Source organism: Pelmatolapia mariae, linkage group LG6, assembly GCF_036321145.2.
Source record: "Pelmatolapia mariae isolate MD_Pm_ZW linkage group LG6, Pm_UMD_F_2, whole genome shotgun sequence".
Classification (NCBI taxonomy): domain Eukaryota; kingdom Metazoa; phylum Chordata; class Actinopteri; order Cichliformes; family Cichlidae; genus Pelmatolapia; species Pelmatolapia mariae.
In genome coordinates, this window is record NC_086232.1 from 29,863,764 (window position 1) to 29,884,548 (window position 20,785).

The following is a 20,785-nucleotide window of genomic DNA, read 5'->3' on the forward strand; positions in this document are numbered from 1 at the left end:
GTGTGTATAGATGAGGACAGAGAACAAAAAGATGAACAAAATATTGGATGAGTGGAGCAGAACTGTCTGGCACAGACTGAAAGAGAGACATGATTCGTCTGCAGCACAGATGGTCCACGTCTGTAACTATGCAGCACTTTAATACTTGAGAAATCTCTCCATTTCATCAAGTGAAAAAATGCAGGTGGAGAACAAAGAAAAAAGTTGAGCTTCTTGGCAGTTTAGAAATGGAAAGTCTTAGTAACTACACATCGAGCCTGCTGTGTGTCATTCTGTTTAGTTTCCTTCTGTACAAAAAGTTTTTCTTTTCTTACAAAAGTATCAGAATATTAAACAGAAAGTGCATCATGTTTCCTGGATGATGTTCTGCACACAAGTTAAAATTATCGATAAGGTAGAAATTTAAATAAAACTGTAGCATCCTAACAGTAGGTTAACACACTAAGTGATGCTGTCTTTGTATGACGGTATTATACCCTGGGCATCCTGTGGGCAGCTGGTGAATCCAGGCTCTGGTCGATGCTGGTGGCCGTCTCGGGCTCTCTGTACTGGGGCTTCAGCTTGCCATAGCGCTGGCTGCAGTGGCGCAGGCTCTTCCGGTGCCAGACCTGCTGATTAGTCTCACAGTCTTCGCCCACACCGAACCACTGGGCTGTACTCCTGGAGGGACAGAAAGATCGTTCAGCTAAAAGAAGATATTCACAAAAATGACCTGAAATGTTTAACATATACCTATTTTTAAAAGCTACATAAACAAGAAATGAAACAAAACATCCGAGTCTTGTTTTTCACCTTATGTGAAGAGAGTAGATACTACCACAAAAGAAAAAAATAAACAGTTACATTTTGACACCAAATTACACAATGCAGCTTTGTTCAAGCTGATGTAGCTTGGGTAACTTTCATATAAGGGAAGTTAAAAGTCACGTATTGTGCGCTCTTAAAGACATTACTGCACTTTATTACCAAACATTAAATGTCTTGACGCTTGCTGCATGCTCAGTGACTGGACTCTTAGGACATGTAGTTGATAAATGGGGGTAATTAAATGACTGCAATTTACGAATTAGGATTATGAAGAGGAGATTTTTTGATGAATGAATTGTGTGTGCTTGATAGTTTTAGGTGAATGAACTGCAGGGAACAACACCCAGACTTCTTTGAAATACACTTTAGGGGAGAACGCTTACATACATTCGATTATTTTTCTGTCTCCCAAAGCTACTTATGCATCCACTGTAGGTCTTTAAAGTGTCACACTTGACTCTGAGACAAAAACAACAGCAGAAGCAGCAGCAGAGCTTACTTTCGGATGCTTTGTGAGAGCGATGTTTGTCTACTAAACTTCTCCCGTCTTTCTCTTGCTGAAAATTCTCCATCTCTATGTCCATCGACGCTCTCTGACACAGAACCGGTCGCTTGAGCACTTGGGTTTTTTTTCAGAGATTGTCGTGGTGGCTGACCAGAAGAAAGGAAGGGAAGAAAATGTTGTCATCAGAAATCTTTGCTGCTATAAAATATATAAGCTATAAAAACTAAATAATATTGCCTGTGCAGGGGGAAAGCCTGTCAAACGATCAGGTTGCATGTACCTTCATAATTAGGCCATACTCAATTTCCATCCAGAGGAGTGAGGACAAATGCCCTCTTTTACACCAGTGGCTCTTAAACGTTATTCAGTTCAATGCTCCAAAAATGTTTGTGCCCCACGTGACAATTTTTAACATCAACAATTTAAAAAGGCATTAACTCCCTGTTTTTAGCTCCAATAACCCCCCCAAAACACACACACACACTCTCTGAATCAAAGCCTTGTCGAGCAGGCTCCAATGGTAACATTGATTCCAGCGACAAAAACGTATAAGACTTCCTCTGTATTCATTTTTTCTTAAGATCTAGTTTTTATTGTTCTACTTAAAATGCTTTTCATATGTAGTTTTTGTTTTCAGTTTTAGTTCAGAATAATAACACTGCCTCACACATCCTGATTAAGTATTAACTATGGCACATGATGCAGCAAATCAGTACCAAATTTAGAATGAACTAAAATTGTCTTTGTAATGGAAAAGCTAGTAGCATAAATACCTGCAGTGCAAAGCCACAGCACAAATTTACATGTTTATTACACTGCTTGCCCGTTAGAATAGTTTGAATGTGACATGCTCAGTTGAACTCTGAGCACCAACTAATTTGTGTAGCTGAAATGCCTTTGTTTCTGTTGCTAGCATGAGGCCTGCCGTTACAAATATATGGGCTACACACACTGCCAGATAGTTGTGCCAACAGCCTGCTTGCGAGAGCAAGTGGCAATTACAGAGGCATCGAGGAACACTGTGCTGCTTTAATGTGTTGTAACCTCTTAAAAGTAAAGTACTGCCCATCATCGTTTATTTTCTTCTACTGTGCATCCTGAGTCAAATGATTATTACAAACCATTTATGAAGTAGTCCATCAGCCCATTAATCCATCCATTAATTTTTATAATCGCACAGTGAGTGAAACCGAAAATTGATCTGAACCTCCATGTGAGCTACCCACAAAATATCCAGTCATGTTTTTTGGAACATGTTTATGAAGCAGATTGAGAGGAATGTACTCTTGACTAACACAAAATGAATAAAAAGCCTTTCTTTGAAGAAATTTGTTCAGTAACAATCACAACACTCAGGCTTTTTTTTGGCTCTGTTTTAATTCTGTGTTCATTGGGCTGATCTTTGCTTATCTTCGTTTAAATGAAGAACTTTGTGCTATACGCAGGAGTGAGTGATTTACAATGAGTTATTTTACAGGTCACTTTTTAGATTTCGCTACATTACATGTGATGTGAGAGAGTATGGAGCTTGACAGGCCACTATTAGTAGTAGTAGTAGTACAAGAAAAAAAAAAAGCTAAATAATGGTAGAGTAGAGAAGACATTTATAAATATTTTCACACAATTTTCTGGGGAGAAAAAAAAAGTTATTTTAAAATTGTATGATTGAGAGAAAAAAACCCTTTTAAACCCTTTGACAACATAAAGAGTATATCAGTATTATGTTTGCCAGTCTGTGCGAATAAGAAAATCACCACACTTTGTGGGTAGTTTGCAGTATTGTAGACCATGTTAACCTAGTGCAGGACAGATTGTAGTGTCCGTGATCAACGTCAGCTCAGATGTAGTAGTCATCAATTTGGATTTCAGCCAGTAACGCTCTTCAGTATCACTTAGCAAATTACACTTTTACTTTGGTTTTTTAGTGGCTAGCCACCGGAAGGCATCCATGATAGTTCATTTAGCATGTACTAATATCTTGTAGAATTCATTGTGTTAAATCCACAGAGAGCAGCAAACCTCTGAGACAACAGAAGCACAGACCTGCTCATGAGTCCGTCTATATTTTCAGAGTTAGGGTCCACGTCAACCCTACGTGTTATGTGACAACACATTTAAATAACTGTTGCATGATACCAAGCAGTGAAGGACAGGGTCAGGTAAAAAACAACCAGCCTACCTGGGACATCACTGCTTCTGGTGGAGGGATGGCTATTACAAGGCTGGGTGGCTTCTTGCTCTTTAAACGACTATCTGTTCGGCGTTGGTACGGAGGAGGCTCCTCCCCTTCGTTTGATGCCATCCTGTCAGAGTGCTGGAGCTGAGAAAATCATGACAAAACAAAGTTTGTATTATTATTTGATAAGCTGCATATATGCATGTCTACGGTGAGTCTCCATACATCAAACCTCCAGTAGGTGCAGCGATTTACTGGCAGGTTAAAACATAAATGGAAATACAGTGTAAGACAAAAACGTTGAGGTCCGGACTCTGGGACAGGCTAATCCATGACTGATACTGTTCCACTGTTTGGCTGTCCAGGTGTGCTTTTACTGCATTGGCAGTGTGTTTGGGATCATTGTCATGCTAAAAAATGAAGGTGTTCATAATTCCATCAATTTTGACAACATCCACAACACCACTGGCTGAAATGTAGCCCCAAACCATGCCAGAGTATCCACCATGTTTTACAGATAGCTGCAGACATTAATGGTTAGCCTCTCTCCTTACCTCCTCTGCATATTCATTTTTTATGTTTGAATTATTCATAGGTCAGTGTTAAGTAGCGCAATACAAAAAAAAAAAAAAACCAGATTGCTCCAAAAATAGTACAAGACTGGACTGACAATGAATGTAAAAGCAGCCAATGTCCACAGAAAATCTCTGAAAGACTTCAAGAAAGTCTGGAGAACACTTCAAAAAATAAAAAATAAAATAAAATAATTAGAAAGTCAGGCTCCTTGGAAGTAAAATATAAAATAATTAGGTGTGGCACAGTACTGTAGGCTTCAGTATTACTGTTACTTGAAAGATGTTCATAAATATAGTGATTAACACTTACTTACAAAATGTTGTAGTGAAATATATTAAATATTTCTCAAAAGAATATTGAATTCTCTAGCAGAGTCTTAATTTAAACTGGATTTATGAGCAAATATATATAAAAAAATATATACATTCAGGTAAGGTCAAGAAGAAAAAGAAAGAAGAATGACACATAAAGAAAGAGAATAAAAACGTCATCTTTAGAAAATGAAATGCTTTTGTTTGCATTTATATCAAGTCTCTGCTGTGGCAGTGGACCTAATGCCTTCCTTCCTACAGCCAACAATAACCGAAAAAAGGAAACCATTACAGTCTATCCAAACAATCAGCCTCTAACAGCAACTGGCTCCCTTCCAGTTCCATCTGCTACTAAAAGGGAAAAAAAAAAAAAAACACTGCCAACTTTCTTTGCTTTTGCTTTCCTTGCTTTTTGATTCAAGGCAATTTCTTAAGTGATTCTTTAAGGCTTTGCATAGAAATTGTGCTGCATTAAGAAGAGAAACCTTCTCTTACATCAAAGTGTTCAGGTCACTGACTTATGTAATTTTAAAGGATGAGGAAAACAGGGCAGAATGATACATCACCTGAGTGTTTCAATTACATGTATTTAGCCAAAACATCAAATAAAGCACTACATTTGTTCAAGTTTATAGTTATAAATATTCATTTTATTAGTAAAATCTCTTTGTAAGAAGGTGATACATGTGATACTATATCTTTTCTGGAAATATACAACATCATGAATGAGTTATTTATCAAAAACAACTGAATGCAAAAAACAAAGAAATGGAAATACAGCACTAGTGAAAAGTTTGGACAATTAAACACCGAAATACTTTAACTGAGTGATGCAAAAATGATGTAATTATGAGCCCACAGGCAGCCCTGCTCATTGATTTTTAAACAGTGTCCATAGAGAGTTAGAGGGATAGCTCCACCACACAAGAAAATCAGTCATACTGTGACACTCTGCTCAATAAGGAGACTCTAAAATAATTAAAGATCCTGCAGCAAACGCTGCACTTTGACTTCGAATGAAAAAGCAGCTGATAAACAATGACGTCACATAACGGTGATCAATAGTCCCCGTTAATCATGATACATTCGAGGTGATGAGTAATCGCTATTGTTTTCTCAGCTTATTTTATTGATTGAACGTAATAATGGTGATCTAATAGCTTAAGCTTCTCCTACTAATGCATGCATTAAAGAATAAAACAAATACCTGTATATATATTTTTATAATGCAATTGCAATTTTGTCACAGTGATATTTTCAAATCAATGCACTTTAATTTTCAAGTTCTAAAATGTCAATTAGTAAAATCTCAGTTTTATATGTAAAAACAAACAAAACAAACTACAATTAATGCTTTTTTACAACTTAAATAATGTGAATTAAGACCAAGCAATAGCAATATAAAGTTTTCGATCATGCAGTGCTGTTTCTGCCAGTCTCAAAGTGAATCATTTCTGATTTCTGAGTTTAGTTCAGACAAAAACAAACGTGAAAGTCACTTTGAGCTGCTGCTTCAACCATTTAGACTACTTGCAGTTTCTGTTGATGTAAGCTGTGGAGATTATGTGCTTATATCAATAAAGCTCCACACCACACTGTAGAAAAATACTCAAAGGACCAACAGGATGACTCCTTTTAATATCACTTTGTCTCACTGTCAGTGTTTACTAACAACAAATCGTATTTATTGAAATGCATTGCGCGGATGACACAAATGACATATCCACAACTTCGTTAGGCAAGTTGATGGAACGGAGCTGGTGAAATAGAACTCATTATTGTCTACACAGGGACTGAATTATATCGTCAAACTTACTTATCTTTGTCTCCCTGTCTTTACAAATCTCAGTTAATGGTGTAGCAAGCAGCCAGTCTATTCCTGGAGTTCAGAGTGTTTCGCATAGCATTACACAGTGCATTTCCAGAGAAATCCAAGGCATTGCAGACATAAAACACCACACTGAACATAATGTCATTTTGCTTGGCTTGGCCAAAACATCCATTATGTCATTATGGTGTTCAGAGCCCTGAATGCTGTCCTGGAGTTGTGGTTTATAAAATCAATGCGAGTCCCTGAGTGTCTGGGACAGGAACGGCTGCAACACGGAAACCTGACACCAGCTCGCCCTAGTTTCCACTACAGAGCTGAGGAATGGCTGCGCAGGGCTAACCATAGTGTAGGTAACACTTACTCTGTCCACATACAAATAAAAAAACACCATTTCTAAAATATCTTTATGTTATTACGAGTGTACATTTCAACACGGATCTCAATTAGGTGTGGTAAATATTTGAAGCTTAGACAGAATGCCTGGTTCAGCCCTCCAGAGACAGAGAGGAGGTTACTGGCAATCCAGCCTCTGGTTCAGTAGAGTGGTGGGCAGGGGCTGGAAATCACTCAGATAATGAAATAGCTACGAATTTAGCTAATGGATGGAGTGCTCGGGTCCAACCAGGTCTATCCATGTATGCAGGCAGTTGTTAGGGTCCATATTAGAAAAAATATGGGTACAGATTGTAGAAGGATAACAGCGACATATAAAGAATAGAAACAAAAGAATTGTATTAATTTTTGCAATGTTTCCCCCCCCACATACACTTTACTTGCTGCCAAGGTAATAATAACTGTTATCCAATTAATTTTTGTGTTTATTTTTACTCTATTTGTATTTTTTATATCTGAAACTATCACTCACCCTTTACACTCATTTTGAAAGCTCACTTGACAAACTTTTTTGAATCTTGGACCTTTCACACAGAGAGAGCAGATTTACTTGAACTTCAATTATAATGATGTCTCTCTGTGATATAAAAAAAATAGTGATATAAAAACAAACGCACAAAAAAACAAAATGAAAAAACAAAACAGAAACCAACAATTTGTTTCCTAAGCATCCAATGGGACTTTAAGCCGCTTCAGCCTTAGACTAGTCTAACTCTAATACAAGTATAATGCATTATCTACCACTTTATGTTGCAACTCTACATGCATTATTTTACAATTATGCATCATTTTAAGCTAATTTAACAAAAATGTATTTTAGCTTCTGTTATGATAACAGAACATAACACAGCCGTGCCAATTGTTAAGAAATGTTGGATCCTGGCATCCAACTTTTCAAGTTGGTCAATCTTTCTTTTTTTTTTTTAAGAAATTCGGAAAACAAAGAAAACAAGTCCGGGTCCTGTTCAACAAAATGTCAAAAGGCATTCTTGTTTGTTCTTCTGTAACTTCATGCAAATGCAAACAGATTGCCAACATGTTGCCATCAGTCTGAATGAGTCTTTGTCAATGAGCACAACACGAGGGGACTTGACCCAACTGGCTGCCAGCTGGTTCTATTCTGCCTTTATTCCTATAGAACAGGAAGGTTAATGAGCATGAAAGTAACAGTCAAATGTGAAGATCTATCTATGGAGACATCAACCAATATGCCATTTTTGATGATTTATCATAATTTATTTTAACTGGTGTATTACTAGAAAGAGATTGGTTAACACCATTCATACTGTGGTCACTGCCTGTCAGAGAGCACCAGGAACAGTAACAAAGTCATATGAATGTGACCATGTGAGGAAAAAAAAAAGATCATATATGAAACTAATTTAGTCACGTTATGAAACCCTATGATCTTCTCTAGCTGTGTGAAAGCCTTTACCTCAGCCAGAAGCAATGACATCAGAGCATATTTTCTAAAGCACCGAGAAACCTCCCTTTCAAATCCATGTGCATTCCTTCTTTCATGTTGCAGATATGTTTCTATAAAAACTGAAACAGTGATACAAATCAAAAGCCAGCTGTTCAGGTTGAAACTGAATAAGAAACAAGTAAGATGTAAGATAAAACTGTTTGCTTCCACAGAACAACAAGAATAAACCACAAGAAAGACAGCTGGAGGGGGGGAGGGAGGAGGGGTAGATTCGCTGAGGAAAGGACAATGACCACAATGACATAATCAGCAGTTTGTCACATGATATGGAAAGTACTGACACGTCTTAGCCTCTCTAGGGTCTAATAATTCAATGCTTCACCTAACTGCTCCCTACTTGACCACTGACCAGCAGGGATAAATGTACATGTGAGTGATGTCACGTGGTCCTCTGAGGGGGTGTCATCATGGTTCAGTTTCTTCCCCCAGTGGAAGGCCTGTCCTCCGCGTATTCCTGCTACACTGACTAGTTTTAGCAACATGTATGGGCTGCAGAAGCACACAAGGCACACTCTCACTACCTGTTAAACCTCATTCACAGCATCTTAATGCATCCAATCATCCAGGTAAGTAAATCCCAAAAGGTTGATTCTCTTCATCTGGACGTAGCGTTTTCAGTGGGAGAAACATTTTGTCACTCATCCAAGTGACCTTTTCATTCTCAGCTGACTGCAGGTTTCCCCAACCTTATAAACAGTACATTTGCACAATGACTGAACGTAGCCCACTGAGTAAACAATAGGCTGTGAGGTCAGTTTCTTGATCATTAATATGCAAATTGTCATGACCATTGATCAACAACCACTGATCAAACCCACTTATCTCATTCATGGTCCACATGAGGAAAGATGATGAGTTTCATTTTATGCCACACTCGCTCTGCACAGCAACTTAGTGATTCCACTGATCTCAGTGATCAACAATGGTCACCAATCAGCAATAGCTGGCAAGTCAAATTGATATTTAACCAGAGTTCCCCACCAATGATCAGAACAAACAAACAAAATCAAAAAAACTAAACAGAAACCAAGGATTTGTTTCCTAAGCGTCCAATGGGATTTTAAGCCACTTCGCTCTTAGACCAGTCTAACACTAATACTTCATACTGGTTATTACTTAAATAAATAAAAAATATAATTCATCATCTACCAATTTATGTTGTACTAGATTTATATTCATTTGAATTAACCTCACTATGGTTTCATGTTGACATCCATGGCACATATGCATGCAAAGACTCTTGCAACACAGAACTGTCTGGCCACACACACAAGCTCATGTCATCACCGCTGCACTGAAAATGAAATGCATGAGTCATCTATTATCATGACCATCATAAGAAAACCGAAAGATCCAGTTTCTGTCTGTTATTCTGATTACAAATTAGACCTTAATATAACTGGTGAAGGTGAAGGTGGGATGGAAGGTGAGCATTTTTTTTAATATAGAAGGGGACTGAAAAATAACTACAGGACAAAAGACAGAAGTTAAGAGTCAGGTTAAATATTATTAATGAATGCCATTTTAGCTGCTCAGGCAATATCTGTCCACTTATAGTTACTATTACACGAGGCTCTCACACTGGAGTCTACGTTCTCTCTCTGGAAGTGAGAAATAAACTCACACTCTGTGCTCTCTCACCAGTGTTGTGTTTTCTGTATTTGGGCCATGCAGCATCCACCTCAGTCCCATTCCCTGACCTGGCAGCAATACTGTAGTATCATTTACTGGAAATCGCATAGGGGGGTTGACAGGATGATCGGACTATGGAGAAGACCCAAAAACCTAGACTGCACTACTGGTACAGATAAGAGAGGGAGAAAGAGAGCAAACTGCTGACCTTCTAGTTAAGGCATTGCCCACACTGGATCCAGCGTCTCAAATTACTATGCATCACAAAGGCTGTGGTTCCCACCACACTAAAGTCAGCCTCAGGAGATTTTCAGGTACTTCTTCCTGATTTTGAGGTTTGAGGTGACCCAAAACTCAAACCCGAAACCCATGCTTGCAAACCTGTTAGCATTCTCAATGTGCTGTAAGTAGGAGTTAGTTCAACATCATCCGCTCCTGTGAGTCTATTGCTGTAATTTGGGAGCTCATCAGCTAGTCTGCTGACTTCAAATGGGATTATACTTGGTTTTGGATGTGCAACAGGACAGCTGTGCATAATAGTCCTTCCAATTACACTATTTCAAGTCTGCTCAAGTCTCCCTGAAAGATGCATGTGTATGCATGCACTTACATCCCCTGATGACTCCCTTTATTCTATTGTACAATACTATGTCACTTTCTAGAATCGCCTGCACTGATAGTTAAGTTATTTATTCTCCAGGATACAGTCATCTATATTACTTCGTTAGAGTTATTTGCTACTATGTCTTACACCATCCTACTACTGTATATTACTATTCTTATTGTATATACTGTATATCTTATTTATCTGTTCCTCTGTCTCTCCTGCTGCTTTGAGCATGTACATGACAAAAGAATTTCCCTCGGGATAAATAAAGTTATTCTTATTCTTATGACTGTGAACATATGGAAACAAGTTTTAACAAGCTAATAAAAACCCAAATTATTGCAAGATGGAAAGTGCAACGTTGCTTTTGCTCTCTATGAAGATTATGTACTTACATAAAAATTATGTTTAGTTAACTGCACTTGGACAACAAAAGGGAAACATTAGTCTATGTATAATATAAAATATAAAACCACAAAAACAAAATATCTACTATGCGTTTTTGGCAGCAACTCAGTGTGTATTTTTGGCACATCTGAAGCAGGGGAATGGTTGGAAAAACAAAATCGATTCTGTGTGCCTCCACAGCAGTAAAAACAATGTTCTTGGTGTTTACTGTGTGGAGAAAAAGAAGAAAAAGCAGAAGCTTGCTGAACTGGGTTGACTTCAATGTTGCAAGTACCAAGCCCAGAATTTTGTTTTCTACATTTCCATTTTAAGCATTCTAACCAGAGGAACTTGTAGTAGTTGCACAAGCCTTACATTTGCTTCATGGATGCACATAGTGAGTACTGACAGCAGCAGGAGTTACCAGAGTGCCATGCCACTACATCCAATCAAGTAGTGGAGCTACGAGCTAAAGACAAATAGGAAATCTGAGTTGACTGCTGGCTCCTGACTGCAGACAGCTTGATAATGTTATCTGCACAATAGGCAGACTGTAATGAATATGTGTCATCACTGCTCAGATCGACTGTGCAAGGCATATATCATTTGACTGAATTGTATTCCACTCAAAGACTCAGCCTTGTGAGTTATTGGCCAATAAATCCTCCAAATGTCTCTGATCATACAGTTCAGTGATATCTACCAGGTGTGCAAAATGGTTTTAAAAGGCGTGTCATAGTCTCCATGTCCACAGGTCTGCTCAAGTTCATTTGGGTCCAAGAAACAAACAGAACAGAACAAAGATCGTAAAGCTTCATCCTGACCTCTATGTGTCTGATTTTTTATTTATTTTTTTGCAACCATGTGGACTTGTGTGTAGAGACAATTCAATACAGACAATGCACCAGCAATTAAACCTGACTTTACTTGAATATAACAGGACTGATTACTCAGCCACAGTAGCTGACTTTTGTTAAGTAAGGTAACCAAGCATAAGAGCATGGCAATAATCAGAAGACGGCTTTCAATCGCTAATTCCTCCAAGTGTTCTTGGTTGCCCCCAGAATAAGGAATAAAGCACCGTATGAATGTGTGAATGTAGCCTGAACTAAAGAAGGCTCGAAGTACTAACTATACTACTAGTCTTTTTCCCATCTCTGCCTTCACTATATGTGGACTAACTCTAAGCACGATAGTGGAGGAGTGATTATTCTCAGAAAAGTATTATGCTAACTTTTAACTCTTTAAAAAAAAAAATCTTGATAATAGCGTTGAGTGAGCCAGCGATCATGTCACATGGTTGAGCTTCTGACATAAGTCAAGACCTAAGATGCACAATTGGCTGACGGGTGGCTGTAGCTCAGGTGGTAGAGCAGGTCATCCACTGATCGGAAGGTTGGTGGTTCGATTCCTGGCTTCCCCTAGTCTACATGCCAAATATCCTTGGGCAAGATACTAACCCCAAATTGCTCTCCGATGCATCCATCGGAGTATGAATGTGTGTGAATGTTAGCTATGAAGCACTTAAAAAGATGTGCTTGTGCGAATGGGTGTGAATGGGTGAATGCACAAGTTGTGTAAAGCGCTTTGAGTGCTCAGATGAGTAGAAAAGCGCTATATAAGAACCAGTCCATTTACAATTACGCTTTACTTTTTGTCATAAAGACTTGTGAATGTACTTCTCTGTTACTTCTATTATATAAAGACACTTTTTTAATTACAAACCCTCCCCCAAAACTGCCTTATATGCTTTACACTGAGTCATTTTATGATTTGCACTTATATTGTCAAATTAGCATGCAGAAGAAACAGCTGCTGTTCCCAGCACTGACTTGGAAGCTAAACGAGGAACTAACCCTCATTACTGCCTCATAACTTCTTCTTTAACACCAAGCCTTACACATGCACGTAAAGCTTGACAGGCACGCATGCAAAAAGCAGTTCTACTGTTCTACTTAAATGCATTTGTCTTCAGAATACTTGCAAATAAACAGGAGTGCACTGGTGCAAAACTGTTCACTGAAATGTGAGCTCTTACAGTTTGCTAATGAACAGTCCTTAACCTCATGCCACGCACGTCAGAAGAGAATAAATATGCATGGACACAAATCTAAAATCCATAATTTCACACATGCAAGAACTAAGAGGCTTAGAACAAGTGTGAATCATATTATGAGACATCAGTACAATGAGGAGCGAGGAATGAATAATAACGCAAACTGTAATTTATTTCATTATTAAGCTGAGAACAGCTTTGAGGGTTGAACTCAAAGAAGAAAAAAAAGAAAAAAGTTCACACCCTCACACAGACTACGTCTCACATCATCATTAAGAGCGTGGACAACTCTGCCAAGTGCCAATTTGTATGTGGGACTTGTCTACACCAACACTGCAAGCCTGGACTGTAACATTAACATTGTGTATTTATGCTGGCTGTAGCTCTAAATGAAAACAGGATAAAAAAGACAATTACATGCCGGTAGAAAACGACGCACACTACATCTGAATCTTATGTTATTACATTAGCTGATATGGTGCAATCAGACATCATCCACCATTTCTACATACACATTGACAGTGCAAAAGAACAACTGTTTGCCTGGTGGTAGCTGTAAATAGGCGTCGGGGTGGATTGTTTGAGTACAATTTCATGTTTTTCATTGGTAAAAACCAGCAACTGGGGGTTGTCATGACTGAGCTGAATAAAGTTAAGGCACAGGGTCTTTGTTGCCTTACTTAACAGAAGTATGAACATTTTTCTGTCATTTCTAGCCTGTTTTTAATTTGCTAAAACCTAAAAAAACTTCAATTTTAAAGTTTAGACGTCTGGTGAATGTCCTTTGGGGCATGGCCAAAACCTCTTTTGGGTTTAACCTGGGGTTCAGAATCTTGCCTAATGATAATTCAACACATGGACAGGAGGAGCCAAGGATCAATCCACTGATTGGTATATGACCTGCTTGACCACCTGAGCCATATGTGATGGCTCAGACAGAACAGTGTGTATGAAATCAGTTAACTAGAATATGTGGCTAGATAGTTAGAAAAACATTCATGTGCTGTCCAAGTGTTACCTTAGGCCTGGTGTCTAAACCAGACAATAATCTGACCGTCAAGAAATGGTACGGTGGTATATATATTCATCATCTGTTATACATCATCAGGTCAAAACAGTTCTTCACTTCTCAGAAAGAGACTGACTCACTGGCTGACTTTTATCAGTCCAAAACTTTGCCTTCTAATTTTCACATTTAATGGTTTCCATTCAACGTTTTATGGCGAATACAGGGGGTGTTATTACTTCAGCCCTTTAACTTCTGAAAGCTGAGGCAACTGGAAGGAGAAATGGGACAAAGTTTTGTCTGTTAAAGGTGCTGAACATCAACAGCAACAGTCACATTCTTTACTCCATTCACTTACACAATCAGCACACCTATACTGCTGGGCAGATGTATGCAAACCTTTCATGTGAACATGACTCTAAACAACACGCTATTTGGGATTGGATTCCTAAATTCACAGCCACATATTTATATAGACTTGTTATAGTCTATAGAGACTGTTTTTAAATATTCTTCCAAACAATCAAGAATCCAAAGTAAAGGACTCATAAAAAAAAGAACATGCTGCTTATGAAAATATATTTCCATCCTATCTAGGCTTGTTAATGGAGCCTTTGTGTCTGGTCAAACAGAGCTGTCAAAGAAACACCGTGCTGTAAATGAATGACTAGACACGATAACGAAAGGACTGTGAAAAAGACTCACAACAACCTGGCAAGCAGCCAGCAGCATACCTTAAAGGTTTTATAATATGTGACAGCGTGAATATTAATATAGAAACAAACAACTACATGCTAGAAGGAATATAGTAGATTGCAGCATGCACTGCAAGATTATGACATTCTTTGCTAAGGATGCTGCAATCTGTTCCTCATCATTATCGAGTTTTGTTTATGTCCCGCAGCACGTACATGTCTGTGGATGGGAGAAGATATAAATGTAGCAAGAGAGTGACCTCCCAAACTCCACTGTTAAAGCCAGAATCCAGTCCAGAATATTCAGTCATGTGGAATACACCCCCACCCCCAAAACAAAAAGTACAGAACATCAAAAATAAAAAGACCACAAAAAGCAAGACATGGAAAGTGCAGTCTGTGCAAAACCCTTAAAAAAATAAAATAAAAATAAATAATGTGGGTTTACCGCAGGATATCACAGCAATTTAACTGATTTGTCAATATCAGCTAATTAGCTAATGTCTGAGGTTGTTCGGTTTCCTTTTTTGTGGCTCATGTGTACACAACCGTACTAACTGTAAACAAAACTTAGAGGCCATTTGTTTTGAGAGATTAGATATAGTTTGTTTATCCCAAAAGCTGAGACTAGACAAACAACACGTGAACTTGATTAGCTCAATAACATAAAATACAACATGACAAAACAAAGTATGGCAATAAATAGAAAGAAAATTAAGTAGAACAAAATAAAAGGGACCTCAGTAAATCACTCAATGGAATGAAGAAAAATAAAATAAGCTTACTAAATGTAACCAAAAAAGGAGAAGCACCGAAAGAGTTCGATGGCATTAAAGTGGCTCAGCATAGTGGATGGTGCACACCCAGTGCTTCTGAATGTCTAATAAATGCACCTGTCAAAATGAAAAGGAGTACTCTGCTTTACCAAAAACCTTTAATGTAATGTTAAATCAGAGGACTCCTTTGAAGTGAGATTCTCTTGGCTTTTTTTTATAGAAGAGGTCTGATTGTTACTGTTGCTAGGTGTGTAGGGTTAAAACTCATCATGACTGAGCCGACAGTCATTATGCCAGCAGGCACAACAGTTGAGTGCTACTGAAGGCGTAGGAGAGCGTGCGAGTTTCAGTGGTGTCTGTACGTCTCCAAAGAGTGAAAGCAACAATCAAAACTGCCCCCTCATTCTTCGCTTCCAACCACAATACCTCTTGATGATGACTGGCTCTAAACAAAACCTTAAATCTTTACTAATACCATTATATTTCTTTGGCTGACGATGATAGCACTTTGGTGCCTAAAACAGATCAATCGTTCCATTTCAGATCCATTAGAAGATGATAAGCACCTTTGAGAAGCACCTTGACTGTGACCTAACCCATCTAAAACGCTGCACCTTTTCCAAGAGTCTTCATGCCCAAACTTGCATACCAGCAAGCTTTGCAATGCTGCAGCAACAGCCTTGGCCCACGCCATGAGTTCCTGACAATCCTTAACATGAATAGCTAATCTTACACAAAATAACAGATGACACATGTGAATGTTGAAACGCGACACTCAGAAAACTGCTAGCGTAAGGCTTTTGCCAGATAAATTCCTCTCAGCTAGCCCAGCTTGCCTTTTTGTAAAAAAGCGAAACAGATGAAGCAGTCGCAAATCTGCTGCTGCAGTGCCAGAGACAGAACATAAGTGAGGACATTTTTTCTTCCCTCCGAAACTGGCATCAAATGTGGAAGGAAATTAGCTTTTTCAATGCTGCAATAAATGTGCAAAGTGGACATGAACTCCTCTGCACTTTGAAGAGTTCTATATGATCAACAAAAAGCTTTTTTGCAGATTTACGCGTCTTTGGATTTCAAAGCATTCCTAGAGTGTTCCCATATTTTCAGATAATGTGTCATGCATTGTGGAATGAGGTTTGGCATGGAGGAAAAAAAAAATCCCAGCATATGAGCCAGTAGCTTGATACTCCTGTAACTGAAGTGGGTGTTTTTTTTTTGTTTGTTTGTTTTTTTTAAAGGGGCTTACCATTTTCTGGGTGTGTTCTTAGCTGAAAACAGATAACATTATGGAAGACCCCAAAAAAAACAAAAGGACAAGCTGAGGGCTTTCCATATTTACCACTATGAATGCATGGAAATGAATGGTATCTTTTCTTGCCTTTGTTGTTGAGAGAAAAAGAGGACTGTGGTTTGACAAATGGGGAAGTAACAAAAAATGAAAACTTAAACCTCTGAGCAGATGTATCTGACAATCAGTTTCACGTGAAAAGAAACCCCTTAAGGTTCAACGGAGGTAGAACCTAACAGCTTGTTGCCATCTAAAGACGATATCTCATTTTCTAACTGAACTATTTCTAAAAGTTAAAACTTCCGACACTGCTCAGTCACGCTAAAAGAAGAAGTTACTTTTCATTGCTCCCTTGTCACAAAGAAGTTGATTTGGCAGAGCTGGCAGAGTTTTTGTGTCTCTGGCTGAAACCAAACAGACAAAACTGAACCAAGAAAACTTTTGAGATTAGACCATCCACAACACGAGGACAGTTATTAAAATGCCACTGCGTAGTTTGGATTACTCGCTATGGAAACAGGTTAAGGTTAGTTGGTTTGACAGTGATCCTTGTCTGAAGTGTTAAAACATGTTATTTTCAGGGCTGGAGCATATGCCACCCAACATAGGATCAATATATCATCAATTAAGAACCTTTAAAATCAGTTTGACAAACAAGTAAAAGCAGAACACCCAGATAATGCATAACCCATAACGTCCAACAAAACTGTGTACTTTCTGAGAAGTAAAGCTAAGCAGATTAATGGCATGACTTCTGAAGGTAAAATAAACAAATTTGCTGACCTTTGACTCGTTAAACTTGAGCTTAGATCCTGTTGTGTTGTAGTTGATTGATAAAAACGGTGAGCTGTGACATTTTTGGCTTTTTTCTGTGGGAGGCTGTCAAACAAGTAACATGAACTTTCTGAATGAAACTAGGCTACAGTTTTCTTTTGTAAAGAGGTGACAAATGTGAAACTGGTGCAAACATCACATGACTCTAACCACGCAGAAACAGCTGTTTGGTAGCCATTACATGGAAACACCGTACCTTCTGTGCCTGTTTATACAGTGAATTTCCTCTTTTTTCTGAATTTCCTTCATGACTGCATAAAGTTAGTAGAAAGTTAATGTGATGAGCAAATATAAACTGCAATAATTCTCTTTTTATTTCGTCTTGTACACAGAGATGCAGATATAATACAGGTTTCAGTTCCATCCTGTGATGTCAGTGAGGCTGGGGTGAGCAATATAACATAATGTTTTCATTACATGACTCTAAAGATAAACTGTTTGATGGTGTGATACTTATTGCAGTGATCATTTTGATCATATCGCCCACCTCCCTCCCTCATATCAGGGGTGGGTGACAATGAGACTACACTAAATTTCAATTTTAAAATTAGCTCCTGAAGTAACCGTGCTGCTTCGAACTACTTGCAAACCACCATTCAACAAATATGCAGTAAGAGGATGTGAAAGAGAAGACCTCCACTGAGTATAACTAAAGTATATCTGCAACACTTTTTTGTCTCGACATTAATCAACATGTGTTTGATATATGTTTGCGTCTACACGGCTTTCTGCCTCCAACCAGTGAATCAGAGAAGGTTCAATGCTCTTTTTAGTAACAAAAACAGAGTAGACAACTCTCTACAAGAGCGATGTCAAACACGTAGCCCTCCAGAGGGTCCAGTTCAGCACCATGGATGGCTCTGCATTGTGTTCAGTCATTAATTATGTCATGTTTTTCAGTAAAACTGATATTTCTGGTGTAGTGTTGGTGCCTGGATTACTATAAAGAAGTAACAAAGTATTTTTGGATCTAGACACATTATTTGAAACATAAAGACATAAAATGCTATTGTTCTATATTTACAAAATCGCTATATGTGAAGATTTTGTGCCTTTATAGCTCCACTGTGTACATATCATAGTGAAAATGTATTGACAGTAACTGAATGTGTCAAAACCTGAGATCTATTATTTAAAGCTGCCTCTTTTTTCCCCATTGATGTTCCTGTACTTCTTTACAATGTTCTCAAAGAAATTTAGAGGGATATGTTTTTCCCCCCATATAGGTTATTAAATTATAGCTTTAGCCCACTTGAGATCACACTGAGCTTTGTGTGTCCTATGATAACCCAGGACTTAATTCCAGGAAGTAGGTTTAACAAACAACTCGGAATTTGTTAACCATAAGTTAATGGAAAACCCGCGTTTTCTGTTCTAGAGAGTTAACTTAAACTCTGAGTTAGCAACCAAGGTAACAGACTCTGCGAACTAAACCTGCTCACTGGCAGATTTTTGTCAACATAGTCCAAGTTTCTTTCTGACTCCTCCCCTCCTGCTGCACCCCAATCAGCTGACTGACCCTCCGATTCATTTTCTCATTCGTAAAGTTTTTTTAAATATTTAACTTATCGCTTTTACAATACTTCAGTTGTCAGTCTATAAGGACAGAGAAAGCAATTACATAGCAGATTTATGATCAGCTCAGAATAAATTGCCTCCATGTTTCTAAGTATGTGACTCTGTGGACAGTACTGCAGCTGTCAGCCAGTTTCCCTCCACTGTAAATATTTTCGGACTGTAACAATCACTCTTTAAAAACAACCTTATCTGTCAAAGCTTTAGAATAACTTACTGATTAAGGATTATTTATTTGTTGTGCTGTTTTTGGTCACACTGATGGAAAAAAATGTTTGTCATACTCAAAGATGATTGATCTGTGATTAGCCTTTCTGAAAGTTCTCAAAGGTTCTCAAGTCTATTCTTAAAAAGTTTTTTGAACATGCTTCCTGTAATACGACCCTGCTCTACAGTGCATAAAGAGGGAAACAAACAAAACACAGGAAGTCCTAAAAACTGTGGTTCCTTTAATGGGCACATCCGGCTGGCTCCAGAAGAGCGTCCCAAAAGACTCCCACATTAACATGTCCAACTGTACAGCATTAAAAACCATGCTTACTGCGAGGTACAAAACCTGTTTTGGCCTCTACTGACAGTTTCCCACCTTTACACAAAACTACACTGTTTTTTTTTTTTCTTTTAAACATGTCCAACTAAATGCTGGAGTTAAAGGTGTGGCCACTTTAAATGACAGGTGTCCCAACACAGGAAACTGAAGCTGGCTGCTGGCTGGTAGGCTTTGGGTCAACAAACTGAACCTCTTTGAGTGTTTGTGCAAACTGTCCAGAAAGTTTCTGCTCCTATGTGCGTGAAATTGTAGAGTTTTGTTAGTCTGGCGGCAACAGATTTGCATGTCTGTGGTACAGTTAATAGATGCAGATTGCTAACCAAGCCCGCTAGCTAGAGGATACTGCAACATGCCACTATCTCTCCCAAATATGGTCACATGTGGCTTCAAAAGATTAACACAGCTTAATGCTGAGCCTTCAAAAAGACTCCAAAGCAGTGTGCGACGTCTTTTATATACAGTCTTTGGTTTTAACTTTAAGTACACTGACACTTGAACGCAACTATTCCTACCTGTTGTGACTTGGTTAACTTCTAATCAGCAATTCAATAACTCACCGCCCTGCCTCTGTTGTAGTAAAAAATAACAAATGCAAACACATATTTTCAAAATCAGCAGTGACACACAAATGGTTTCACGTTAGTTGTGTCATACTTTCATGTGAAACCGTCCGTTCCTGTCATTCCGGGGAAACACGGTGTCAAACCCACCTCTTACCTTCCACGAAAAATAAATGGGAGGGGTGTAAGGCTTACGGCAAATTCATTTATCGGCACACGGCGACTACGATTAACTTTAGAGGGAGAACATGAGGAAATTCAAGAGGATTAATTGCATTCATATGCACTTGTCCCAACAGGCAGAGCAACAAAGGGCTTGCCGAGGCGTGCTTTCAGCCGCTACTCTAACATTAGATGTAAACGACCGTTGGAAGCTAACGCCGACACTCGAAATGTCATTATTAGCAGTGCTGTTTGTTCCTGTTTAAACGCTTTGACTCATCTAGGATCGCATACAACAAACCAGTAAATATTACAGCATTAGTACACCTTATACTGAGCTATTAGGTGCTTTCATATTAAAAGCGTAATGATAATGACCGTTGACCCCCGACCTTAAGTTAAGTTTTATCGATTGCAGCGTCACAAAAACAAATAAAAGAGCTGAAGAATGCTATTCCACTCACCTCCAGGAAGAAATGCCTAGATTATAATTCATTAGCAGAGAGAATATATCCGAAATGCAACGATACTGTAGGTTAGTGTCCACCAGCGTGTCACTACTTCCCTCTTTC

At 38.5% G+C, this 20,785-nt stretch overlaps 1 protein-coding gene across 1 annotated transcript in view; it reads right to left on the bottom strand.

Annotated features, from left to right (window-relative positions):
• Positions 1-20,785, bottom strand: part of LOC134629308 (inactive rhomboid protein 2-like) — a 33,090-nt gene extending 12,305 nt beyond the window's left edge. The window contains exons 1-4 of the mRNA XM_063476546.1: positions 20,678-20,785; positions 3,492-3,632; positions 1,307-1,458; positions 477-660 (exon numbers count right to left, since the gene is read on the bottom strand). Coding sequence (XP_063332616.1) covers positions 477-660; positions 1,307-1,458; positions 3,492-3,614 — 459 coding nt within the window. The 5' untranslated portion in view covers positions 3,615-3,632; positions 20,678-20,785. The remainder of the gene's footprint in view (positions 1-476; positions 661-1,306; positions 1,459-3,491; positions 3,633-20,677) is intronic.